Genomic DNA, 27,625 nt, shown 5'->3' with positions numbered 1-27,625 from the left:
CCAGCCTGCCAAATGTCTTCACTGAAGCAGTAATGTCGATGAATGTCCTCCATTACGGCTCCTTTTGCCGCCACTGTGTCAGCCTGGCCACAGTGAAGGTTCTCTGGCACCCTCATCTGTCTTTACAGAGGACTGCAAGGCACCGTTAAAGTGGACTCTCAGTTTTAGAAAATATGTAATGGAGAAAGTAGTGAAGAAATAAAACTTCAAAAGGCTGGGGAAAATATTAAAAAAAACCTTTTAGATGTTATATACTGATCAATTTATAATAACTACAGCCATGTCAGCATCCAAATACTAATGGATTCCTGACAACATGAATGTATAATTTTCTATTTATTAATAAACGCATTACTTTTTCTGACAAAGACAATGAAGCCATTTAACAGCAAAACGCCTGTTTAATTGCAGAATATATTGACAGCACAGTACAGCAATAAAAACACTGCCATATTGCTTCTATTTTACATGACTTACACAGCTGCTGTTCAGCTTATGAAATAAAAACAGTAATACGGTATGTATACAGTAATGATGTGAAACACAACATACAGACAGGCTCACAGAGCACTTCACCTATCACTTCCCACTGACGGGTGGCTGTGTTAATTAAGAAATGCACAATATCATAATAATCATAAGAGCAAGAACAAAGACACAGAGCATTCGATCCCTACGGTAGTGACATCTTCATCACTGGATCTAAAGGGACAAACTGGGCTGAAAAAACTTGTCACACAGGGAGCAGAGATGCACAGCCACAAAGCCCAAAGACGAAAACAGAACAAAAAAAGAAGAATAAAAAACATAAAAAATATGGATTACTTTGTACGTACGCAATACATACATGACATGAATAGACTTGACACGGTTCATGGTCACTCACTGCTCTGTGAACTGGCCTTCATTCACCACACGTTACATCCTCTTTATTACTTGTACCTCAGTTCATGTATCACTTGAGTGCTGTTGTATTTCACCACAAAGCTTCAGTTTGTAAATAAACTTGTGCTTCTTCACAGCCTCCTTCTCCCTCAGCTACCGCAGAATCCTGGGACCTGACCTGTCGTCAGTCACTGTCTTGCGGAGCTTCACCCCCCGGCGTATAGACACCAGCATATCCATGTCCTCCTGGGGCGTGGAGGACAGCTCCTGGGGATTCGGATCCCCTGGCAGTGAGCTGCACAAGGGAAACTGACCCTCACCAAGGGCGTGGGCGCTGGCTGCCAGCTCCCCTATCTTCTCCACCAGGCTGTGGCGGTTGGCAGCGAACAGAGGGTCCTCCTCAGCACTGTGGGCGGTCATGCCGGGGGCCTGCTGGGCATAAACAGTCCTGTCCGCCCCTCCTCCCCCACATCCCCAAGCTGTGTCGGGGAGGCTCATCCTCTTTGGAGAAGCCCTCATGTAGTCACTAGCAGATGGGTCATCACCGTACAGAAACTCGCTGCCCTCACGATGCTGGGGTGGACTGGCATACCCTGGAGAATCTGGCACTGTTGGGGTCTTAACTGGCACAATGGGGGGCCGGATAGGAATGGGGCCAGATGTGGACGGCGTGCGTCTCACTCCAGTTTTGGAGGACGGTGTCCGGCGAATGGTGGCCGTCCCCGAGGTGATGGCTCCGGAGCTGCTTCCCCCTGCACCGTTTTGAGCTCCCTGCAGGGTCTTACCCGCAGGCAGGCCTGCAGTACTGGCCGGCCTCTTGGTTTGGATCATGCGGCGGTAGCTCTGAGCAATGTTACTGTGGCGTGGGATGGTGGAAGACTTGTCAAAGTCTGCCTGTCCTTCACTGTCAGCATCCCCATTTAGAGAGTAGCACTCATAATCAGAACCTAGAAGTGACAGTGAGTCATGAGCATCTATTTCTGAAGAGTTATTTGCAGCCGTTGAGCTTTATTACAAAATAACTTACAGTAATCAGGCCAGCACTGAAGGCAAGTAATAACGCACTTTCCTATACTGTTGCATAAAACGCAAATATTCCAATCAAAACTACATGGGAAAAAAACAGGGGCATTCAGAAATTCTGTGCTACTGTGTGCTTTATCCTGAAGGACTGTGTGGCTGTTAAGGGTGAGTATTACCTTGTGAGGGTATGGTGTCCTCAGAGCAAGACGGGGTGTTGGTCTGGGTGCTGTAGCCGCTGGAGTACTGCAGAGAGTCCCTGCTGCTCTTCTGCTGCTCCATACTCAAGCCCCTGGTCAAAACCATAGCTAGAGTACTGGCTGCTGGAGAGAGCGGCTCGCCATGCTGAAGCACACACACACACACACACACACACGTAGGAAATACATAAAGATTAGCAAACATTTACACATGCAATTCAGCACACTACAATTCTCAAGGCATGCAAATGTGCACATTGACTGTTTGCTTTTACCTTGGCTGCTGTGGATCCTGGGCCAATTCTTGCTCGATGGGGATCATCTGGTTGCATCCCAGAATACCCCAGTGGACTGGGCGGAGCTTCCAGGTCTCTCATCTTATCCATAGACTCCCTCCGACGATGCAGAGTGCTGGCCAGTGATGGCTCGTAGGAACTCAGTTTGGCCCAATCCTGCGGCAGCAGACGGAACAATGAGAATGTCTTCCAACCGTGCATCTCCAGTGTTTGCCATCCAACAGTCGTGCAGTCAGTTAAACATGGAAGCTGCGGATTTGGCTCATGAACTGGTTAGATGCCGATGTAGATGTGGGCAGAATACATTCGACTATGATAGTGTTGTTAAATGACAGAGCCATATAAGTTTAGCACATCTTTGTGTGGAAAGCTGAAAACTGAGCTTGATGAGCAACAGCAAAATGGTGACTGTGAGGTTAATCCTTACGTCCATTAATGTGCATGAAGGCCAAAAAAACACAAGGAGCAAAAAAGCATAAGACCTAAAAGTAAAATTGCAAACAAAAACAAACCTTCCAGCTAGGAACCTTTGATGTGGGTGAGGGGGTGTTGGATCCAGGGGAGTGGTTAAATGTGGGGGACGCAGGAAGTATGACAGAGAGAGGCCTGATGGTGCCAGTGTGAGAGAAAGCAGGGCGAAAGGTACCGAAGGATGAGCATGAGCCAAACTGCGGAACGGACAGACAAGTCTGAGTCAGAGTGCTCAACATTCATGAATAGTCCACGTCAAACCGTACTGCGGCTGTCGAGAAGAGCCCACAGGACTCTTTAAACTAAAGATAATAATGGTGAAATACACAACACATAGTGTGTGTGTGTGTGTGTGTGTGTGTGTGTGTGTGTGTGTGTGTGTGTGTGTGTGTGTGTGTGTGTGTGTGTGTGTGTGTGTGTGTGTGTGCCTAATAAATTAAGTAGATTGGTGAGATGCATGCAGTACTAACCGCTGTAGGAGAGTTGCACTCGCTGACAGACTGGCAGGTTTCTGAAGCCTCAGAGGAGGCTGAGCTGGTTGATTTCTGGGGAAGGGGAGATGGGGTAAAAACAGTGGAGGGGAAGACGAAATGGAGAGAGAGAGGTAGGTGTGAGAGATGCATAGGAGGAGGGTGAGGGTTGGAGAAGAGTGTTGATGAGCTTTAGGAGGAGGGAGGTGTTTTTGTCTCTGAGGGATCTATAGACCACAGCCTAGATCAAAAATAAAGTAGCCTGTAAGATCATTTATTCAGAACAGAACATTGCATCAGTTGGTGTGCTGATGTGCTGCTGAGTGTATTCTGTATGTACACTGATATCTGTGCAGACCATGAGAGTGTGAATAACTATCAGACCACAGGGATAAAAATTCAACATTCGCAGCTCTTTTGCAGTAAAAAAAATAAATAAATAAATAAATAAATAAATAAAATAAATCAGACAGCTCTGCCTGAGTTTGGTTATCGAGCTCTTATTGAAGTTATGGGTTTATGTCTGAAATGTAAACACGAGGAGATTGAACGTGCCAGATGGCAAAGGATTGCTGTTAAAAAGAGAGATTCGTTGTAGATCTACTGTGACAAGAAAGTGGTGTTGTGTCCGTATCCTCCTGCCCTGCAGCATTACTGCCTGAGGAATCTCCAGAGCCAACACGACTGCTTTGTTCCTGGTTATACTGCGATACATGCCCTTCTTTCCTCCAGACCAAAGAATGAACTTTAGTATTATGGCTGAGACTGCTACCTGGCTAGCGATGTCAGAGGGCATGGGCGATGGAGGCTTAGAGTGGGTGTTGGCGTCCTGGGACACAAAGCCTGAGTCGTGGGAAGAGACGCTGCTGAGCCGATGGGCTCCTGCAGAGGGCATCTGAAGGAGACTGTTGACAGGAGATCAGGTCAGTATGTAACTCAATAAATATGGAAGTCTTAAAATGACAAATCAAACAAGGAAAAAAGTGAAATACAATAAACATTAACACATTAAGTCGATTACTTTGCATGTATGCCTTTACTGTCATAATTGAATTAAAAACATGTTAAATGTAAATGATTCAGCCGTTTATCTTTAAAAACCAAATCCATTTTTTTTTTTTTTTTTTTTTTTAATATTGTGACATGACTTTTCCATGCCACATAGAAATCAAATGATAACACAGAAAACACAGTGAAGAGGTGTATTGCATTCCCGTGTTGTCCAGCAGAGGGGAGCATAGATCTGCCAATACTAAGTCATTAGTTTTCATTAATAGGAGATTAAGGGAGCTTGCTAGAAAAGAAATAAATCATCCATTCTTAAATTAAATACAATAAACTGACCAAACACAGGGGGTACGACCATGGGTGGACCTTATCATTGCTGACTCAAAAAGATGGCAGCCATGACTGACATCCTTTCACCTTAAAAGAGCCCCCTGTGGGGTAGCAGGTCCAGAGGGACAAAACTGTTATACCATATATTTTGTTACATTTGTGACTGACTGTCAGCTGTTTTGAGAATTCTCAATCATATGTTACAAGGCTAATTAAATTTCCTTTTAACATGTGTTTTTTCCATTTAATAATGACACAGTAAATGCATACATGAAAAGGTATGTATTTTACTTCATTTTCTTCCCTTGCTTGATTCGTTTTCATTTAGGCATTGTAAATCTTCCAAAAAAAAAAAACCATACAGTATTCATGTAAAACAGGATTGTGATCAATATTCTAGTATTTCCCCCCCTTATTTTGTTCTGAAACTTGTTTTGGGCGGATTTATGTGTAGGCCGTGGCTAAATGAAAAATTTATCACAAAAGCTGAGAACATGAAGGCAGTGTTATGTGAAGATTCTAAATCATGCCATTCTTCTAATTTTGCTGCATCAAAGAGCATTAAAAAGTTATCGCTTTGATTTTTCTTTCCTTCTGAACATCAACTGAACATCAACAGCTGTCTTCATGCTTTTTGTCTCATGCTCTGTCATCCTCACTCAGCGTTGCTTCTCTCTGTCATCCACGCATCTAAAAATGAGCAACTTAGTCTTCTCACCTTCCCTCTGTACTGCTCTCCCACACCTCCTCCTCCCCCTCTCCCTCTGGAATCAATCTAAAGTTATCATTTCTCCTTAATCTTCATCCTCTAGTGTGAGGCTTAAGGAGGAATACCAAATGAAATATGACAAATTAAATAACCTAACAAGATTCATAACTGCAATGTTTCCTTATGCCTTCTCTCTCTCTCTCTCCTCAGTAAACTTGTTTTTCTTCTATCATGCTGCCGAGTCCATTGCCTCTTTACTACTGTGTTTTACTTTTTAACTGAAAATCCTGTAACACCAGTCTCAGTGAATTTCATTTTTTACACACAACTGACATGCTTCTCTACTAGCAGAGAGATAGTCTATGACCTTCAGCTTATCAAAAACCTTTTACAGACTCATTGGATCAGCTGAAAAACCTACAGCCATTAAGCTGAAACTAGAATTGTTTCTCTAAGTTCCAGAAAAAGCTGACATTTACAAGATATAAGATTTATGGACTAGTCTTATTTTAAGCTGAATGATCACACTAACTGTAGTTTACAACCTTCACACAGATCACGTAACACACGTCATACACTGCATTGTGAATAAATATAAAAAGGCTGCAGTGTTAATTGGTACAGAAATCAGGGAGGTTTGGATAGGAACTGTCACACTAAAGCAAAGTGATGACTTGTGATAACAAGGTTTGATGTTCTTTAAACTCAACTTACAAGGGTTTATTTATAAAGAATAGCTTGTTTCCTGACCTAGACTGCACCTTTGACCCACATTTGAACTATCACCATTAGCCTTAAGAATATGTGCATTTTGGCTCTCGTCTAGGCTCATGGCTGTCAGGATGTGATGTTTCACAGCTTTGGTCCTAATCTGGCTATAAGGAGCTCGGGAACTGCAAATCTGCTAGGAGCAAGAGCTGAGAAGCTGGCAAGATATGTCATGTACTGCATGTTGTCACTGTTAGTCTGGCTGTGTGGTGAAGGGGAGTGGGGGGATCTCCTGCTTGTGTATTCCTTTAATAGTTCAATCCTTTGCTGTTATGTTGTATAAGAGGGTTGAAATCAAGAATGTGCATATTTGCTCAAAACAGCCTGACGGCTCAGATCCAGCGAGACTAAAATAAGCCATGACAACGAAACATATCACTTCTTAATGTAGGATCAGCACATAGCATTGCATTGCCCAGAACTGAACTAAAGAGCAACTGTGTGTGTACATGAGTGTGTGTGTGTGTGTGTGTAGAATATACCTGCACATGCTGCTCTTCCTGGAGCCGGTGCTGCTCGGGGAAGAAGGAGGGGTCTGGTAGGACCAGCTATAGTCGGAGCCTTTCAGGTCCCGGATCACCTGGCAACACATAACCAAATGTTAACAACAATAGACCTGGGCTAAATCGCTTTTAGAGCCTGCACATTTAATGAAAAGACAATACTTTTGATAAGCTCGGCCCTAAGCCCATTTGTTCCTACTGAAGACATAAATCTTTAAAAATAAGTCACAGATATTGGTTTCATTTGTTAGACAATTCTATATAATGTCCTAAAACAAAATCGTGGTGAAGAAAGCTCAGAAGCGACTGTATTTCTTGAGGAAGCTTAAGAAGGCCAAATTCCCGTGTCAAGTTCTTGCCAGCTTTAACAGAGGAGCAGAAAAAAGCATCCTGACTGGAAACATCATAAACTGGCATGTGTGCATGGCCCAGGACCGGAGGGCTCTGCAGCGGGTGATTAAAACTACTCAGAGGATCATTGGTACCCATCTCCTGAGCCTCAGTGATATTGATAAGGATACTGAAGGACAGGACTCACCCAGCCACAGCCTGTTCACCCTGCTGCCTTCTGGGAAGAGATATAGAAGTTTCTGCTGCCACACCACCAGACTGCAGACCAGCTTTTTCCCCCAAGCTATCAAAGTCTTAAACTGTAATTCATCCTCAGCACTGCTCCAGTGATGATAGTATATGTCTGTTTACCATTTTTAATAATTGATTCTTTATTAATGTATATTGTCTGCGAAGTAGCAGAGGGGCGTTACAAAACTCAATTTCACTCTATAACTTGTTATATTGTGACAATAAACCTACCTACCTACCTACCTAAAACAGCTGGGCACTGTAGTTTTAAGCGAATAGTACTCAAACAGGGGTAAATAATAAATAGTGTGATGTGTTGGGGACTATTTTTACTAGCGGACTGATACCCACATGGTGCACTAGGAAGTATTTACAGCAGATGGGCATGTACCTTAAGTGTGTTTCATCAACTCAAAATAAACTACAGTGCCCATTTTACACAGAAAATACCTGTTAGTGGAAATAATAAGATGTTGGTTTTGGTCTTTGTGTTGCTAATATGACAAATAAAAAACATCACTAGACTTATCATTTAACAGTTAACAACAGTGACCATCTCTGGGGGAGTCAGTGCAGCAGTAGTAGTAGTACACCTCTGTTACCTGCTCACTGGCGGGTGGCAGCTTGTGTGGGTCCTCAGTCAGCACAGTGAGGTCATCAACAATGGCCTGCAAATGTGTTATCTCTCCCAGCATGGCAATCTCTACATTCTGGAGGGGGAAACGGGATGGATAGGATTAAACAGCTACCACATCAACAGCAAGAGCAAGCAAAGTAAACCATCTTTTTACATCAGTGCTATTCAAAGTTATTTTTTACAACCCTTAATGCCTCTCACCACCACAGGCTGCAGCAGGTTAATGAATGTACAGTAACGGCCTCTCTCTTCCAGGAGGGCTCTGCGCACTGCCTGCTTCTCCGTTTCCTCCATCAGCAGGTATAAGTCACTGACATCCTGCATGGCACTGTCCAGCTGGGGGCGCAGGTTACCCCGGCCTGTGCAAGGCAAAGCAAGGGCGCAGACACACAGAAGTGACGATGAAAGGGAGGAGAGGAGGAGGAGGAGTGAAAAGAGAGGAGGAGGAGGAGTGAAAAGAGATTGGGAATTTGAGGGGCGGGTAATAATTATGGAAGGAAGAAAAGAGTACACAGCACAGGGAGGAGGGAGTAAAAAATGACAGATGATTAGAGCAAACAATGATAAACGTCTTGTGTACTAGAGGTCAACGCACTAACAAACATTACACTCAAATGGTTCGTGTACATTGGAATGAGGGGAAACTGAAACATGTCATCAATAATGAGTTGATGCAAAGCAACTGGTGGGGACTTGTAGGTCGTGAGATGGATGTGATTAGACACATGAAAGTAAACAGAATGTCCAAGAGTCATTCAAGACCGCATACTACAATGACTAGATGATGATGAAAAAGGGCAAAAGGTTTAAAGGAGGATGCGATGAAGATGCCATTTGTGTTATCTGATTGCATGATTTACACAGATATATGCTGCCAGTTTCAAGTTTTTAAACACACCACAATGTATATCTTAGTATTTTTGGTTCAATCTCAAACAATGTGCACACGGCAACCACCTCACAACTTGAAAATAAACATTCAGACTTGTGTCTTGCTATGTTCTTAGCAGCTGCCTAGATCATAATCACTCTAACAGCACTCCACTTTAGCAGGCAGCACAGTGTATATTTGCCATACCACTGTCTATATGTTTAATACATATCAGCTTAATTCAGTGCACCTTCATTTAATAAAGGCACTGATTAAATCAAGGGTCCCATAATGTGCTTTTCCTGCTATGACCTGGGCCTATTCACTTACAGCCATGTATTACTTACATCATTTAATGTAAGGATGCTTACAATGAGTGCATCGCTTGAGATTTGGATTATAGAATAAAGCTACCACAGCAGCTACTTAGCACAAAGACTAGAAACAGGGGGAAACAGAGAGCTAGCTAGCTAGCTAATCTGTAACACAACAATGTGTAATCTTTACACTACTCACGAGAAGCTGGGGGTGGCTTTTGTTGCATTTGGACAAAGCTAAGCTAGCTGTTCCCCCCGTTTCAAGCCTTGGTGCTAAACTAAGCTAACTGGCTGCTGGTGGTAGCTTCATATCTAGCAACATGAGAGGGGTGTCAATCTTCTCATCTTACTCTCAGCAAGAAAAGGATTAAGCGTATTTCCCAACATGTCAAACTATTCCTTCCTTAAACCAAAAATGCTAACACAGCAAAGGGTTTTCTTTCATTGGCAGTTTGATGTAAAAATGATTACAATGGCTTCTGAAAACTGTCTCATGGAAGTTATCATACAGGGCAGATCTCAGCGGACATACCTAGAAGCTCTACAGCCAGGGTAAATAGCCAGAAAGAAATAGAGGAGGGGTTGCAGAACAGGCAGGGGGAGGAGAGACATAAGAAGAGGCAGTGTTAGCTATATCATATCAGGGCACATTGCATGTATATGGCTAGCCCGTCCCACTGGTGTACAAGTCCTGCATGAAAATAGGAGTTTAATTACAACCAGCAGTAGGGGCTAATCCAAGCACAGCCAGGAAAGAAGGTAATTTCTTTGATTTATGGTTAGAAGCAAAATCATCCAAAGCTAGAAAGTGTGAAATTGTGAAATTGTGATTTTAAAGAGTTGTCATTTCTGATTCTATGCTGGAGATGGCGCCAGTTCAATCTGAACCATTGGTACCAAAGCAGGGAACAGCAGCCAAGCAGACTTCATTAATATTGCTCCTAAAATCTCAATTTAGATGTTTTATCACAGGTTTTATTAATCAAAAGGGTTACTGGAGAAAGTTTTCTCACCTTTTCTTGCTTTTTTCTGAAGTTTTATGGTATCTAGCGACTTCCTTTTGATTTCCTGACGAGACCGCTTGTATTCTGTGGAGAGCAAGTCAAAACCAAAGATGTATCAATTTCTGTCCCATGTACAGTGCTCACAAGCAGGTATTGTGTTTCCTGGTTGTTCACCTTTGGCATGGTCTTTGTCCAGCTGATTAGCTGTCTTCTTCCATTCCTCTATCCTGTCCTGGAGTGGCGTAACCAGGCCTTCCATAAGAGCACTACAGCAACGAGGAGACACAACATGAGAAGAGACAGCAAGAGAATGAGGGCCAAAACAAATTGTTGTTTTTTCCATGGCACAAAAGCACTCAGTGAAGAGAGGCAGAATGAGAAGAGGGTCAACAGAGATAGGCCAGGACCTGGGAACACAATAATCCCCACTCAAGGCAAGAGAAGAGAGAAAATTGAGGTGGGGAGTGTGTTAGTGGAAGACAGGTGACACTTACTTGGTAAAGTGGCGTAATTTTGTCTCAATGCTGCGGTGTCGCATACACATCCTTGTCAGAGCTGAGCCAACGTCCCTGGTGGCACCTTGGATCAAACAGGAAAAAGAAGAAATTGTCATCTACTGTCTAGACATTGGCATTACAAAATCAAAAACCTGCCTAGAAAAATATGGCTTTCTATAAGGAGACAATACATATCAGAGGAGCATTTTCAAAGGTCTAATTCTCTGCTGTCAGATGGAGGGGTGTTTTTCCCCCTGCTGGAGAGGCGTTTCCATCTGCAGCCACTAGGTGGACAAGTGCTGATGGTAAAGCAGAGCCTATAAATGTCACATTTGTTTGTGGAAAGCCAATGTGACACAGCGCCTGCAAACTAAAACCCTACTACACCACCCTCTTGACAAAACATGCATTTTCCCCTTCTTTTTCTTTTCAAGATTGCATGCACGATTCTCACCACAGTGTAAATAAACAGCTTGTGTGACTTAGATACTGTACTTTTCCTCTTTGCTAGAGTGTAATTAAATGGGGGTTTCAGCCCCTTAAGCCAAGGCTGGCCCACTGTGTCACTGATGGTTCACAGGCTTGTGTAATATGTGGCAGCACTGATCCCGTTGTAATCTGGGCCACATAGGGCTAATCTGAGGGTCTCTTGCCGCGCACACACACACACACACACACACACACACACACACACACACACACACACACACACACACAGGGAGAAAGAGAGAGGACAGGATTGTATTTGATTTTTGGACTGCATGCACACAGGTTCATGTTTGTGTGTGTGCGGACAGGTGGTGTGATTTACCAACCCCCACACCCTTTCCGAAGTTCTCAACCCCTCTATCCCGGAGGAAAAAGGAGGGAACCCTGTAAGGGGATATCCCTCTATTCTTCCCTGTCTGCTCTGCCTTTCCTGTTCACTCTGTTTCCTAAACACCATTCATGAAGGGCGGACAGACACAGAGAGAGAGAGAGAGACAGAGAGAGAGAGAGACAGAGAGAGAGAGAGACAGAGACTAAGAGGGGACTCTCTGGGTCGCTACACTTACAGCTCAGCTTTTGGCACTAGGGGCTCCAAGTCTGGAGCCCCTAGTGCCTGTGAACTGTTTAACAGCACATACTCATACAGATGGACCCCAGACAGCATGGGGGCGTACCAAAAGGCACTTGAAAATCAAAACATTTACACCAGAATAATTCTGGTGTAAATTCTACTGTGTAAATCAATCTAATATTTCATCATTTGGCTTTATTGTCTAATTTGAAAGCCTCCAAACCAAAACCTCAACAAATGAACGGTAACAAATGGTTTGACACTGTCAATATGAGGCCACTCTGAAACAATACAAGTACACCCTAAAAACTAAGAAAGAACAACACAGCAAGAACCAGCTCTGTGAAACTGAGGAATCCTTAGAGTCAACAACCTAAACAAAACCCAGCAGGATGAATTGGCGATCCAAGATGGAAATACTTTGATTAATCACTTTAGTGAATTATACAGTAATCAAAAATTGATGATCAGTACAATATTTTCACAAAATGGAAAACTCTGGAGGCAGTGATAAAAAAAAACAACCTAAACCCTCTAGATTACCCTGTAACAGAACAAGAATTAACAGAAGTCATTCAGTCCCTGAAAGGAAAAAAGGCTTGTGGTACTGATGGAATCCTCAACGAAATGATCAAATACTCAAACCATAAAATCAGATTGGCTATACTAAAACTATTCATTACTATTCTAGCAACTGGAACTTTTCCAGACATCTGGCACAAAGGTTTAATAACCCCAATTCATAAATCCGGAGATAAATATGACCCAAATAACTACAGAGGAATATGTGTATCCAGTAACCTGGGAAAAATATTCTGCAACATCATTAATAAACGGCTTGTCAACTTTCTTGATGACAACAATATTCTGCATAAATGCCAAATTGTTTTTTTGCCAAATTGCCGCACAACAGACCATATACTTACCCTCCAGACTTTAATTGATCAAGAATTAAACATTGAGAAAAGAAAGGTATATGCCTGTTTTGTTGACTTCCAAAAAGCCTTTGATTCCATCTGGCACGAGGGCCTTTTCTATAACAATACATAATACAGAAATCAGGTTACACACAATTTCTATTTAGACACAACTAAATTACAACATAAAAAAAACTACACTTACCGTGGCCTTAACATTACATACACAGGAAACCTCAACGTGGCTGTGAAAGATCTGAGGGACAAAGCAAGGAGAGCTTTCTATGCAATAAAACAAAACATTAAAATCTATATTCCAATTGAAATCTGGCTTAAAATTTTCCAGTTTGTACTAGAACCAATAATTTTACATGGTAGCAAAATTTGAGGGCCAAAACTAAATAATGAATTTGACAAATGGGACGTTCTATAAGAGCAACCTGCCGGTGCAGAGAAAGACACCAAATAAACTGTGCAGAACAGAGCTCGGCCAATACCCCCTCTTACTAAAAATATAGAAAAGATCTATTAAATTTTACAATCACTTAAAATCAGTTAACCAACTCAAGCAGAACAAACCAAATTATCAACAAGCAGAAAGAAAAATATATTGAATACTGGAAAGAAACGACCAAAACACAATGTAACAAGTAAATCACAATGTTATCTACTCTTAAAAAGAGAATTCACACTGGCAAATTACCTGAACACAATAAAATGTTGACAACACACAGACACAGCCTGGCCATAGAAAAGGGTCGCCACAGACAGAGCTGGCTACCACAAGAGGAGAGACTCTGCTCCCAGGGTGACAGAGGACAGGTAGAGACAGAGCTGCACTTTCTAACCTCATGTCCCAAATATTAAACATTAAGAGAAAAACACTTTGCAAACATTTCCCAAATATACCCAGAGATAGAAATCAGACACACAGAAACTCCCCTATTTACTAGAAGAAATGCCCAAATGTCAAATAATTACTGCAAAATATGTCTCCTCATGCCATGAAGTGAGGACAACCAGTGGAAACTCAGACTGATAAATAATTGTACAAATTTTCACATTATTATTATTTCTTGATATTTTAGTAATTGTTTTGTTTTTACATTTGATACAAATTTCTCTCTCTCTCTCTCTCCACAAACACACATGCTTTAATTACTTGTTTAATGAAATGGATGAGGTTGATTGTTCTTATGTAGTTTATATGATGCTTTGGCAATATTGTTGTTACACATTCAACAGACCTGGACTCTGTTTCCTGGGGACATTTTCGTCGGGCAGATGGAGAATAACTTGTGTGTTTGTGTGTTCTGTGTCCGCATTGCTTTTCTAGTTGACTGACAGAGAGGGAATGGTTAGAGGCGAAAGGTCAGCCAGCTGTAAAACAGGCGTTAAACACCAGCAGGAAGTGATAGAGCGAACATGTGGATCCTTTAAACTGAGTTGTTGATATATATAGCATAAGAGATGTCCATCTTTAAAAGGACAGGCGTTGAGTATCTGTCACGTAACGCCCTCTACTCACACTGCCTCAGCGCTTCATAAAGCCAAGCGTAAAGACATTTGAGAAACACAGACACAGGAGACGAGTGTGCAGGTTATGCATCTTTCCTCTTAAAAGCATTACAGGCGGCGTCCACAGCCGCAAATCAGTTCTTGCAGGATGGAGGGAGACTGAAGGAGAGACGGAGGGAGAGAGAGGCGGAGTTATGTGAGCTTTTATCTGTATAACAGACCTTCCCAATGTCACTGTCAGCCAGAGAGAGTCCCCAACCCCCACTCTCCTGTCCCATCCACACCTGCCAATTTCTCTTCCTCTCCCCTCCCGTCTCTGCCTTTCCCTCCCAGAGGGGGATCAGCTGACAGCTACATCCTGGGGAGGTCCAGAGGCTTCCTGCCCATGTCCAAGAGCCCTGCTGGCCTCTGTCCTCGACCGGATGGACAGGGACAGAGTGATTCACTGTCACAGCACCCTGCACGCACACACAGGCATGTGACAGATTAGTTTAGATTGGCTATAAAGTTTTTCTCCAAACCTTTGTAGATTTCAAACCAAAAATATAAAGAATTTCTATCCATAGAGAATTTCTATCCTTGATGAAATGTACTAAACTGTCTCTCTAGATCTATTGATATTTGACTTTGCAGCAGCTTCAAACTTGTGCGTAAGAGCTGGGAAAGTGATTATTTAGCAGACCTGGACCCCTGGGGCTTTAGGGGGAGCAGGGCCGACCTCTTAGCAGTCACCCACACGTGCATTAATGAAGCAAAACACAGGCCAGGATGGAAGAGAGCTATTTTGCAGCCCAACCACATATCTTAAGACATGGAGAAAACAACTGGGAGCAACTCAGCAGCGCAGAAATGTGTGGCTCATTATAACAACACCACTGCACATGTCGCCAAGGCTGATGGCACCTGGTTCAATATATATGCCGAACATAAATATAAATTGCCACGAGATCTGCTATGCATGTTGAGAAGTACATGGGATTGTTGGTGGGAAGGTCAAGCCCCCAGTGTTGGGTTTTTGGTGGGAACCTTAATCTCCAGATCCAGGACCAGCATAATGTGGTCTGAGCATTCAGTAAGCTACTCCATCCAGAGCTCTGGTTCTGATTTACTACTCTGATTCCGCAGGGAAGGAGGAACATTTTAATAGGCCTGCTTTACAGGGGGCTCCCCTGCCAGGAGCTGGGAGCCAGGAGCTAAACTGCCATGGGCCTCATTCCCTGATGTCTTCAACATGGGAGCTTAGCTTAACTATCTCTCTCCTTCAGCATCTAAACCCTGCTGCCTGGCTCAGGTTTCATTTGCATCGAGACTACCAAGCTGGAGTGAGATTCTGTCGCAGTTAGGCTCAGGTGAGTTTCAGGCTGAATCCAGTTCTCCTGAGCGGGTGCACTGTCTCTCTCTGCTTCCTGCGTCAATAAAAGCATGTTTATGTGGGCTGTAGTGCGAAATGGTACAGAACATCCTCACGGTTACACTTCCCTTTATTTATTTATTTTGCTAAGCTCTCATACAGCCACCGCTTAGCTAAGGAAATTCCATCATTCCTGAGACAACAGTAATTCTTCACCTTGGCACCTCGGCTGCAGAGCTGGCACAGACAGTTAAGCCTCCTGCCTTTACCCTCCCTCACCCCTTTCAAGTGCTACAAAATGTGAACTGGCAGGGACACAGCGGAGGCCACTGATGGATGAAAGGGGCTCTGGGATGAGGAGGCATTAGAGGGGAGGATGAAAGAGGGTACACACTGCCGAGGTGCCGGCTGGGTTTAGCCAGTCAGGGGACAGAGGAAGTGTTTGCTTGCTGCTGCAGGTGCATCAGCCGCTGCCAGGATAAAATTTCCCACATTAGGCCCAGTAAATATATCATTATTGAGGATTAGCAGTAAATGGGAATAACTGGTTCAACTAATGTATTCTAGCTTCATCAATATCTTCATGGAGTTTGTTTTATCTTCTCCAAGGAACTGAAAACATCATGCAAATGCCCCCCTCCCCCAGCGATGAAAAGAAACAAGATTTCTGAAATTTCTGAATTCAAAAACCTGATGAAACATCATCAAACATTTGCTTCAAAGCACAGCAGGAGTTCTGGGGGTGTGTCTCAGTGGGAGCAGTCAGTATTAAAAATTAAAGCAGCATCCCCGGCATCTGCTGGTTAGGGAGCAATATCTTCTGATAGAGGGAAGAGTGGCGGATAGAACAGCCACGTGCGGACACTGAATGCGGAACAAGAGTACTGCGCTGTACACCTGCAGCAAGAGAGCTACACAGGAGGATGACATACACAGACTGTGTGCAAGTCTTTTGAGAAACTCTCCACAATCTCTCTAATATAAAATGCGAGTATATTCACATTCTTAGGAGGTAGATTTGAAAAAAATAAGCATTTCATATGACTCTTTGGTCACGATTGTAACAGAAAGAAATGGTGTCAATGTTTTATCAGCTGAAAATATGTTTATAATAGGTTGGGTTGAAGAGTATATTTTACTTGTAAACAAAGCCCAATGTGGTGTGATGGTGTTTAAGGTAGGGGTTACATACTGAAATGACTTTGGTCAAAACAAGCTCATCGTTTGTTTTCCTCGTCTTCAATGACATTTGGGCTCCACTGCTGTATGTATTAAAATAACTGCAAAATTACCTAGAGTTTAAATGTAGATTTTTTTTCCTTTCTTCTTAGAACATCAAAACCAACAATGCAGACCAAACCAAATTATCAACAAGCAAAAAGAAAAATATATTGAATACTGGAAAGAAATAACCAAAACACAAAAGTAAATCACAATGTTATCTACTCCTAAAATGAGAATTCACACTGGCAAATTACCTGAGCACAATAAAATGTTGACAACACACAGACACAGCCTGGCCATAGAAAAGGGTCGCCACAGACAGAGCTGGCTACCACAAGAGGAGAGACTCTGCTCCCAGGGTGACAGGGGACAGGTAGAGACAGAGCTGCACTTTCTAACCTCATGTCCCAAATATTAAACATTAAGAGAAAAACACTTTGCAAACATTTCCCAAATATACCCCGAGATAGAAATCAGACACACAGAAACTCCCCTATTTACTGGGAGAAATGCCAAAATGTCAAATAATTGCTCCTCATGCCATGAAGTAAGGACAACCAGTGGAAACTCAGAACAGACTCATAAATATATTAAATAACTGTTATTATTAATATTATTATTTTCATTGTCTGTTTTTGTCTTTAGTAATTGTTCCTTTATTTGTTTTTATTAATTTCACATTCGTTACTGATTTTTAAATTTTTTTGTCTATTACTATAAACACACACTCACGTTTACTGTTTTATTTTAATTTTTTTAACACACACTTTTACTGTTATTTACTAATTTTATATTTTTTCATACATACATTTTTTTAAATTATTATCATCATCTTCTTATAGGTGATTAATGAACTCTATAAAATGAATTGTTGTTTTTGTAATTTATTTGTAGCTTTGGCAATATTGTTGTTATATTGTTACATTCTTGCCAATAAAGCTAGATTGAATTGAACTGAATAGATTTTATGAGACCCAACACTAAAACACAAGAACAAAGACATGGACTTAAGGTTTGTGCAGGGTAAGGGGACTATAAGGGGACTATTCTGTAACAAATTTTTATTATCTTGACTTGTTTTGTCCGACCAACAGCCAAGTGTCAAATCCTCAAATTTGGGAAGCTGGAAATAACTCAAAATGAATGTGTTTATATTTATGGTTATGAGTGAAGTTATGTGCTGCTATTTGTGCTGTGTGTGTCTGCAGCAGAAACCGCATTTGTGTCACTTGCTTACATGTGGAATGTCTCTTCTTCCCAGCAACAATACTAATGGAAGCCAGAGGAAAGGGCTCCAAGATCACTTGTTTTAGACAGACACACACACACACACACACACACACATCCCATTGTTGTTTGGCCAGTGTGCACAGAGAGTTTCACCTCACGACCAGAAACACCCACAGACGCTGACAGATTCTGTGTGTCCTGATGTGGTGTAAACATGTTCTGGAGTGCATTAGGACAAGACGACAGGGAGGAGGAGGAGAACAAGGAGGAAGTGAGTGAGGAGTTTCCTGTTCAGGAAACATGAATGCTGCTAAAAATAAATGCCGCTCCTAGTCCAGATGTGCTTTTCATTGGAGATGGAGAGAGAAAACAAGAAAATGTACAGTAAGAGAATGAGTAGTGCACAGTGCAATAACATGAAAAGTATGACTTTGCCTCACCTCGAGAGGACACTGGAGGAACCTATGCAATGCAAAAGACCCAAACTCCAGATACAAACAGGCAGAGACAGACACTGAGGCAGCAGTCTGCGAATGACTCAGTATTTTAATAGAGCAACGTCTGCAAGCCAGTTCAATCAGATGACTCAAGCCGTCCTGCTTTACACCCTTTGAAAAAAGGCTTTCTCGGCTGACAATGTTCTACCAACTATTATGCAGCTCATTTGCAAACAGTCCTCCAAACAATGCTGACACCACCGCTGATGCTGATCATATATCATTTCATAAGCTCCACCTTCTACCCATAGCCTCTGAATGTGAAGTACCCTGAGGGGAAGTTTATCATCACTCCCTATTCTCCTCTGCGCTGATCTTGGTGTGTGCTTGCTGGGAGAGGCTAGTCGGAGCTTAGACGTCAAATATAAACTCTGCACATACTTATATACACATAATGATGATGAAACTTTTCCATGTGGGTGGATGGACTCTCTTCTTTTACTAAACAATTACATTACACTAGAACCCTAAACCTATAAAGTCTTCTTAAGTGAGTACCGATCTGTTGCTAGTCTGCCTAAATGTTAAACCGTAACTCCATACATTTTCAAACTGAATCCTATTTTGTCTTCTTTTGTTCCTCTCATGCTGATTGATTCTGACCACAATTGCTTAAAGTGTTTGTACAGAGAATACCCAAAAGACCCAAGTATCTCCAAGTCACAATTAGACATGTCTACAAGCCATGCTGGCAACTCTGAGGCTGTTCTTAGGCGCAGTGATACTTTGAGGTAAACGCAAACGTCAGCATGCTAACATGCTCAAAATGGCAACGCTTAGCCTGTATATTGTTCACACTCATGATCACCATCTTAGTTTAGCATGTCCGCATGCTAATTAACACTAAACACAAGGTAAGGCTGAGGCTAAGGCTGCGAAGATCATTAGTTTTGCAGGTATGACATTTTGACCATATGGTCAAGTCAGGGGGATCTACCACAAAATGAAAATTCATCTTGAGGGGTTCCTGATAATTCATCCAATAGCTGTTCAGCTATTTCACTAATAACCAAGAATGTCAACTTCTTGGTGGTTCTAGAGGAAAAGTCAAATCACCAAAGTTAGTATGATTGATCCTCTAAGGAGTGTCTGGAACAAAGTGGTGGACCGACCAACTGACTGACTGACATTGCCATCCCAAGAGCCAAGCTGCCAGAACAACTAAAAAGACAAAACAAATGTAATGCAAAAAGAAGCACATTAAAAACAGTGACATTGTGCTGAAAATAATTACAATTGATCATGTGATCTGACCAGTGATCCTTCATTTTCCGCCAATTCTAATGATAACAGTTTTCAATCAGCCACCTCAGTTGATTAAAACTACGCATATGTCCCTTTCTTTCCCTCTTTTAATGTCCTCCCTCTATCAGACTCTCTCTCATGTGTATTTTCCCTCCCCTCTCCGGCTCCCTTCCGCGCCAAGTTCGTGTTCAGGATATAGCTGAACACAGTGTTCCCCTCAAGTCTCACGTTTGGCTTCTCAATCTGGTATTCTGCCTCAGAACGAAAGTTATGCAGAGACCAAAGATTTGTTTTTTCTCCCATTATTATTCCTCAAGTCTGTTCCTCACATCATTGTTCCAGCCACTTCACCCTTTCACTTTGCACATAGTCATCACAATAGCTGGAAAACATTCCTTAGCGGGTCGACCACATTTAGTTTTTGAGGTCAAAGCCCATAAACTCTGGAGTGGGACATGGAGAACTATGTTGGAACTGTTCTGACAGACAAGGTAGATGGCTGAAGGAGAAATAAGAGTTTTTTGTGTTACTTTATTGCTGGGGGGGCATGAAATACCTGAAGAGCCTGCAAACAGCCAGCAGAATGACAGCAGGCCACAATCCGTCAGCTAGTGCATTCATTAAAGAGACTGCATGTAAATGTATTGTCCAGTCATAATCCATAAACTCATTTTACGAAGTCAACCCGACGTTTAAGATGCAGATCTAACCTCCCTGTCCGTGCAGACTAAGTACAATACAGGCTCATATCAGGCTTGAACATGACATGCCAAGCTTAATGGATGTCCGTGCTGGTTACATGGGCACACTCTCATTATTTGACATGTCCGTAAAAATAGCTGCGCGGCTGGAATAGCGCGGAGGACTGTAATCCCCTGATCTTGCCCTGCACTAGGCCACGGCCGCATCTCGTCCATGCCAGGCTGTCCAGATGGCGGGTAGGGATATCCGTCCCATCTGCCAAGCCAGAGAAGCACAGGGGCCAAGCAGATTACTGCTTCGCTGAGACACTGATCTACTAGCATACCTCCATTCCTCCACTGAGTATGGACTGTGTGAGTAAGAGATGCAGAGAGAGCTTGCAATGACCCACTGGAACATGATGTCTGTGTGTGTGTGTGCACCACACTACAGAATCTGGCACACAGATGTAAAGGGGAAAGGTTTCATCAGTGTTGAACACAAACTTGCAGTGCATTGCAGTCTGGCCAGTGATCCCAGAGTGTGAATTTCTAAAGCTGGGGGTGGCTGATCAGGAAGGGAAGAGAAGGCAGTCTGTGTCTGTGTGTTACAGAGTGGGGCTAAGAGGATTAGATAAACGCGTAGCCTGGATACCCAGAGCTGTGGAAATCCCACTGCCACCGCAACCCCCACCCTGGCCAACCCACCCCCCACACTACTAACTTATCTCCAAAAAATATGGAGCCTGTATCTCATACCCTGATGGACCGTTAGCCCTGCTCTTTGACCTCCATCTAATTCAACCATGTCCAAAATGGGAAAAAAAATTAAGTAAACCTTCTACTAAAACACGTTATCCAGCCTAGCAACAACAAAACACCAAACACAGAGCCCACTATTCTCCACATAGGTCCGCCACTCTGAAAAACAAACAAACAATACAACAACAATTTAGTATGAATGCCAAAAATAGTCTGGACAACACACCAAAACCAATTAGGATGACCAATTTAACAATAAAACACTCTAGAGAGCTGCAGGGCCTCAAACAGTGTCACAAAAAGATGGGTGTTGAAACATGAAACATTTTTCTTTTAATGGAAAAAAATCTCCAAATACATTCATCCAATATAAACTTTGTGGTTGGGGGACCTTTATGGAACCCAGATGTGAGCTGCCAGTTCAACAAGACATACGTGCCTTTAGACATGGATCCATCAACACAGCTTAGGGAAACAGCACCATCAGACACAGTGCCAAAACGCCTGGCAGCCACACTCCTCCAGCTGCTTCAGAAAATGCAGACACTGACGCCATGACCGTGATCATAAACTCTAAAAGCAGACAACACGGGCAAGAGAAAGCCTGAACATGAACGCAGACCAAGGTAGTTTGACCCACGAACCGTCGTCTCTCCCTGGATCAATCAAGAAGCACTGAATGAGGGGAAATGTCACTTTCCTTGGCAGGAAATGTGTATAGTCTGGAGAGAGTGTGTGTGTGTGTGTGTGTGTGTGTGTGTGTGTGTGTGTGTGTGTGTGTGTGTGTGTGTGTAAAAGGGGTGACGGGGTGACTGTGTCAAAGGTAGATTAAAGGAAGCAGAAGAAGAACGTGATGAAACCTCCAGCTGTGCCAGCAGCTGCAGCTCGTCCCCCCAACACCAGAGGGGAATCGGGGTGACAGTAACAACGGCCAGCAGTTCACAGCCGAGGGCCTGCCTCCTGCGGTGCAATCAGCCCTATGTGCTGGTGCAGACGCTGAGACAAACATGATCGCTGCAGGCAGACAGACCTACACACACATGAAGGTAGAGGGACAGGGAGAGAAAGAGCAACAGAGACAGAAATAGAGACTTGCAAAATGGTGAGTAAGTATTCTCTGAATTCTATTTATCTACCGCTGTTTCCTGAAGAGTCTAGTCAGTGTAGCAAGTGCAAAGACTGCAACATCTGGATGCCAATGTATTTTAGGTTAATTACTTTTAACATTGCTGCTGCCAGAAAGACACACTTGCCTAAGCTATGTCCATTGAGCCTGCAGCCTCGGGTGCAAAGGTTATCCAAGTCCGCTACGAGCCAGCTCCAATAAATATCGACATTCCTCCTGCCAAATTAAGTGCTGGGTATAGGAGCACGCAAAAACTAACACAGCTCCCAGAGGAGAAGTGGGATTGAAGTGGTGCACTGGTAAAGACCGCATAAAAGACGCACAATCGCTTCCATAAAATAATAGTTGGAATGCAAGAAGAGCGAAAGCAACTACGAGTACAGCCGTGTCTTGACCTAAATGCCAACGTTATTATAGCAAGTTGATTGATTCACAGTTTTGCAGGATTTTGGTCATAAACCAAAACCAACCAATAAAGCAACATTGCCGTCCACAGAGCCACACCACTAGCATGTCCAAATCAAATGGTTGTCTTAACTGTCTGTACATCAATTCATCAGCCGTAGTCTAAACCGCGTTTCATCTGATTCTCTATAATTGCTGCAAAGTCTCTCATCACATAGTGTTCTCTGCAGCCCTCATGCAGTCTGTGGCCCGAGAAGGATGACATTAATCCTAAAGTTAATGTCCCTGGGAGAGGAACAGAAGAGTGAGTGGGCGTATGGGTGACACACTTACAGGGATTTTATGCATCTATAGCTGTAAAACTCAATACTCCCTTCTCTTGCTCTCATCTCTCTCTGGCCCGTCTATCATTCTTCTGTTTTCACTTCTTTTACTGTAGACACACTTGTCTTTTGATGTCCTGCCATGCCATGCTCTGTACTTCTACTTCACAGATGCAAGCTGCCAGCTGCTTGCAGCTAGCAGGTTGACCCTAGCCTACCTTGCTTCATCTTGCAGAACTCGTGCACTCACATCAGGAATCATTTAAGGTAACTTGATGTATCGCAGCAATAAACTCTACTGTTACTGGACAGGCTATAGGAGTGAAACCGGTTAGAATGTGTGAACACCGCTGAACAAATTCCTCTTCAGTTATTATCTCCAGTATAAGTGGTCAGTAAGGGGCTGTACTTGTACAAACTGTTTAAAAGCCTGTTGGCATTTGACCTGCAAGGTCAGGTGGCCGGCTACCAGCTGTCACTCTTTGGATATGTGTGTGTGTGTGTGTGTGTGTGTGTGTGTTTCTGTGCTTTTGTTTGTGCATATCAGGAGCCTTTGCATGCTCGCCACTATCAGGGTTAAAAAAAAAAACAACAGATCAACAGACTTCATTAAGTCCGAAGAAACAATAAGCTCAGAATTTCGCTTGTCCCCAACTTTGGCCATCTTAGTGAGGCACACTTGGGTCTCAGGGGGGACCGCAGGGCCAGACCACTGCTAATTTTCTTATATTTAGCAGCAAATTCATTTCTAAAAGGTAAATGATAAATAAATAAGTTTCAGTTATCCATGCTATTTTCTCTGGGTTAAAAATTTGCTCAGAGTCTAACAAAACGCAGAGTTACACTTGCACCATTGCTTTTTTTCCCCCTCTTTTGAACATTCTTAGCAAGAAACAAAAAAATCAGCGTGCAACACCCCATGAAGACAACATATCGATTTGTTCAAAAGCGAGAGAAGGTGATCTTTCTGCTTTTATTCCTTTCAGAGTACGAACTCCACAGTGTGAGAGCTTGAATTAATTGAAGAAAAAAACTCCACCTTACCTCTAGAGTTGGTAGCCATGTCCGCCACTTTCTGAAAGGCATCTAAAAAGGCCACAGCTGCCAGAATTGTGGTCCTGTAAATATATTGGCATATATATTCACTGCACTGTGACTGCATAAAGAGTGTGTAAATACTGCACAAGATTCTTCCCCCCCCCCATCAAGGTTTAGGAAGTACTTCTCACCTGAGTTGAGAATGCAGTTTTGTGGCCTTGGCACTGAAGTCTTCCCACACGGGGTAAGAGCTCTAACAAGAGAAAGGGAGAAAAGAAATGAGTCGCGCAAAATATCTTGCCACGTGTACAGGCATTCCTTCTCAAACACACACACACACACACACACATATGCATACATAGATGAGAAGACATAATGTACCCTACAACTTAATAGCATTTCTTTGTCAGCTATATTTGCAGTAAATGTTTTTTCTCCTCATTTTACACGGATGAGATCCAGAGTTGAATTCCTAATAAGTTTGCAATAACACAGAAAGAGCTTGGCTTTCTTGTCCCGGGGTTAGAACCAGGTTGGTGTGTGTGCTCAGCTCTCTGACTTGTCTTTAAAAAAAAAGGTCAGCTTGATTTCTCAGTGCACCCTTATGTTATGATTGTCCTCAATGAGCCTAAACGCCCTCTTCTCTCCTTCTTTGCTGTGAGCTGGTCTATGCGGGTTTGCGTGTTTCCATGTCTGTTGCGCATAAGCTCTTATACCATGAGTGTTTTATGTGCACAGGGCAGGTAGTATGGCTGGTCTTTGAGAAATCTGGATTAGATTTACCCCAGGATCATCACACGCTGCCTTGAGCTATGAGAGCAGAAGCCAAACATAAAACACATTCAAGGCTAGATCCCATTAGAGCAAGAGCTTGAGCCCTGGAGAAAGGCCATAACCCCTATGTGCCTCTTTGAAGGAGAGGAGCCAAAAGAGGCCACACGTCCTGACTATATATAGTCAGGACGCAATCTGGAAACAGTCTTGCTCTTTGTCGTTTCTGGTATAACAGTGTTTAACTCCCGGCCTCTATCGGATAAAGCCTCTGCCTTGAGTAAGGAGCCATCAACCTTAACAAAAATGTTTGCCGTGAACCTCCCCGCCTCGCTGTCTGCACTTGACTCCAACAGGTGTCTAATTAGCTTGTGTGGCTTGTGACTCCCAGAGGCAGGAGGGATGCGCTGCCAAGACAGCTGAGGGAGGAGGGTGAAGAAGCGGGCAAAGAGGGCTACATACAGAGCAGCGCCGAGGGAGGTAAGGGGAGACAAATACAGGGAGGGGAAGGCGAGGGACGCTCTTCCTCCCGTGCCTCGTCATTCACTAGGGTGAGGTCAAAACTATCATACTTGGAGCTGGTAGGCAGTGTTGCTTGGGGCCATTTTTAGAAGGTGGTTGCTTTCCCACACACAAGAAGGAATCACATCCACACCCATTGCTGACCTAATTCTTAAATTCATTTTATTTCTTTTCACCCCCTACTTCCGCTTCTACCACCTCCTACTCGTTTACTTCTTTTCGTGCTGTTATATAACCAAGCGGTGCTGCTTGTATCAACACATTTTGTCTGTGTGGCCTATAACAGGCCTTTTAAGTTCTCCAAGTGCACTGTATGGGTATCGTGTACGTAACTGTGAGCTATACTGTAACATTGTTCACAATCAGCAAGATCAGCACAGGAAAGCCGTGCTGCGGCATCGCTCCCGGGGGGGGCGAGCTGGTCTGACAGGCTAGCGTGGGCCAGCCAGGCGGCAGGAATGAGGTCAGATGTGTGTCTCAGACAGTGGACATTGGCGCTGTGCTGACTAAGGGCTTCAGTCTCATTCATCTGTGCTGCTTATCAATACACAGACTGCCTCTTTATCTGCCTGGCCCTGGCATGAGCACATCACAAAAGGGGAAATATATTACACCAAACTAGCGCTGCCAATAGCTGAGAGCTGACTTCATTGGAGCCTGACAAACGAGGGCCCATAAATAGTCTCTCCGAAGGCACCATGGCCCTGTGAGTCAGTGATCAATAAGAAATATGTTAGGTGGAAACTGCTGCCTGATGCTCGACTTGTTCGCTCCTATTAACATTTTGTAGCATGAGCATCCTCCACAATGAGAAGACTAGGAGCTGCCACCAGGCCTGATGAATATGTTCACACTTTCCATCTGTTGTGGCGAACAACAGACCACCCTGGTTCAACTACCTTCACTTGTCCCCTCCCCCAACACACACACACATATACACACTTGCCTAATAGATAATGGGGGACATCTAGTTCTGGCTTAAGATATAATTTTAAACTATCTTGAGATGTGGAGAACCCATGTACAAGTGAGATGCAACGTGAGTCAGTTCAATTACTAAAGTAAGGCCTGGACCAAATGTGTATTGAACTACATTTTGGTAAAGTAAAGATTTCCTGCCACAAGGCCAAACATCAGGAAGCACAATCAATGATGTTTCATGCCTGTTTCTGTCCAGGAGGTTGAGGCAATGGAGCTGGTCGTTTTCTTTCAGAGCATCCTTCTGTGTCTGACATTTAATCTACCTTGGAGGCTGGGATGCAGGAGGAACAGTTGTTTGGTCGAATGTCACAGCAGAACATTTCTACTGCGATGACTGCAAAAAAATGTAAATTAACTTCCAGTTTTGATAGCTCTTTTCCTTTGCTTTTGTTATTCAGAAAATGAAATGCTTACTTGGTTTATTTGATTCTAATTGAGACGGGGTTTGGTTTTGACCCCTGAACCAAACACATACAGGCACCACCAAGGAACAAAATTAACATTTTTTTCTAATACTTCCATGCAAGCAGTTAGTGAATGGGACACAGCCTGACACACACTGGCTGAAGAATTGTTAAATGTAACCCGCGCCTGACAGACCTGCTGCACATTATGCAAATAACACAAAGGGAATACATGTTTGATCTCTCAATTTGTCCTGCAGCGGTGTTTCAAGTGGGGGAGGACCCGGTGAAAGAGACAAAGGCAGTAAAAATATTCGTCTGATCTGCCACCGTGCAGCCACAGAGGTCATATAATAATCATTTTCTACTTTAATTTACACGTGAGTTACCTTCATGTCGTTCACGATGGCCTGGAATAATCCACCCAGCGCTCCACACTCCTTCTCCACCGACTCCATGGTTTCAAAAACAAACAAACACAAAAAGCTCGCAGAGAGACAAAACAAAATCTGATTAAATATCCGACTGTTGAAGCGCTTTCATACATCAGACGAGGAGATCTTGTGTTTTTTTCATCCGCCCTTCCTCGTCCTCTCCTACAAATAACGTAGCCAGCAGCGAGAGGATGCGAAGCCGCAAAGCCAGCAGCCAGCAGCCTGCGGAGCCCACAGACAAAAAGAAATGTGCTGCTCGATGGCACCGGGGGCTGCTGCTCGCTCCGCCGCCGCAACTCGCTGCCTCTCGGGCGCACGGGAGGGATGGTGAAGAAAGGGACGCGCTTTGCTTTGGTGAACTACCGCCGGAAACCGCGGAGGGCACATGCACTGTGGCTCCTCATGATCACCGCGTTAACACTGATAACGGAGAGATCACAAGTCTGGGGACGAGGGCAGGAGGAGGAGGATGGGGCACCACGGGAGCAGGACCGACGCGGGGACGCGCTCCGTTGTTAGTAGCGGAGCAGATGTCTCGGAGCTGGAGTCTCCAGTAATACAATCCATGG

General features: G+C 43.4%; 1 protein-coding gene across 7 annotated transcripts; it reads right to left on the bottom strand.

The window, feature by feature from the left end:
* Positions 1-381: 381 nt before the first annotated feature.
* mtss1la (MTSS I-BAR domain containing 2a) lies at positions 382-27,625 on the bottom strand. Of its 7 annotated transcripts, XM_046037712.1 has the most exons (17): positions 27,012-27,624; positions 26,401-26,552; positions 24,136-24,197; positions 23,951-24,024; positions 10,566-10,650; positions 10,246-10,337; positions 10,081-10,155; positions 9,600-9,608; positions 8,081-8,238; positions 7,845-7,952; positions 6,640-6,737; positions 4,115-4,247; positions 3,343-3,417; positions 2,914-3,069; positions 2,381-2,557; positions 2,085-2,250; positions 382-1,832 (listed from the first exon to the last, which is right to left on the bottom strand). In XM_046037712.1, the coding sequence occupies exons 2-17, from the start codon at positions 26,470-26,472 to the stop codon at positions 1,039-1,041; spliced, it is 2,334 nt and encodes a 777-aa protein (XP_045893668.1). In that variant the 5' UTR covers positions 26,473-26,552; positions 27,012-27,624; the 3' UTR covers positions 382-1,038. The 7 variants fall into 7 exon arrangements, with proteins under 7 accessions (XP_045893668.1, XP_045893673.1, XP_045893669.1 ...); XM_046037717.1 differs by lacking the exon at positions 2,914-3,069 and having other exon boundaries at positions 27,012-27,625; XM_046037713.1 differs by lacking the exon at positions 26,401-26,552.

The sequence above is a fragment of the Micropterus dolomieu genome, linkage group LG22 (assembly GCF_021292245.1).
Source record: "Micropterus dolomieu isolate WLL.071019.BEF.003 ecotype Adirondacks linkage group LG22, ASM2129224v1, whole genome shotgun sequence".
NCBI lineage: Eukaryota > Metazoa > Chordata > Actinopteri > Centrarchiformes > Centrarchidae > Micropterus > Micropterus dolomieu.
This window is presented reverse-complemented; position numbering and strand designations above follow the sequence as displayed.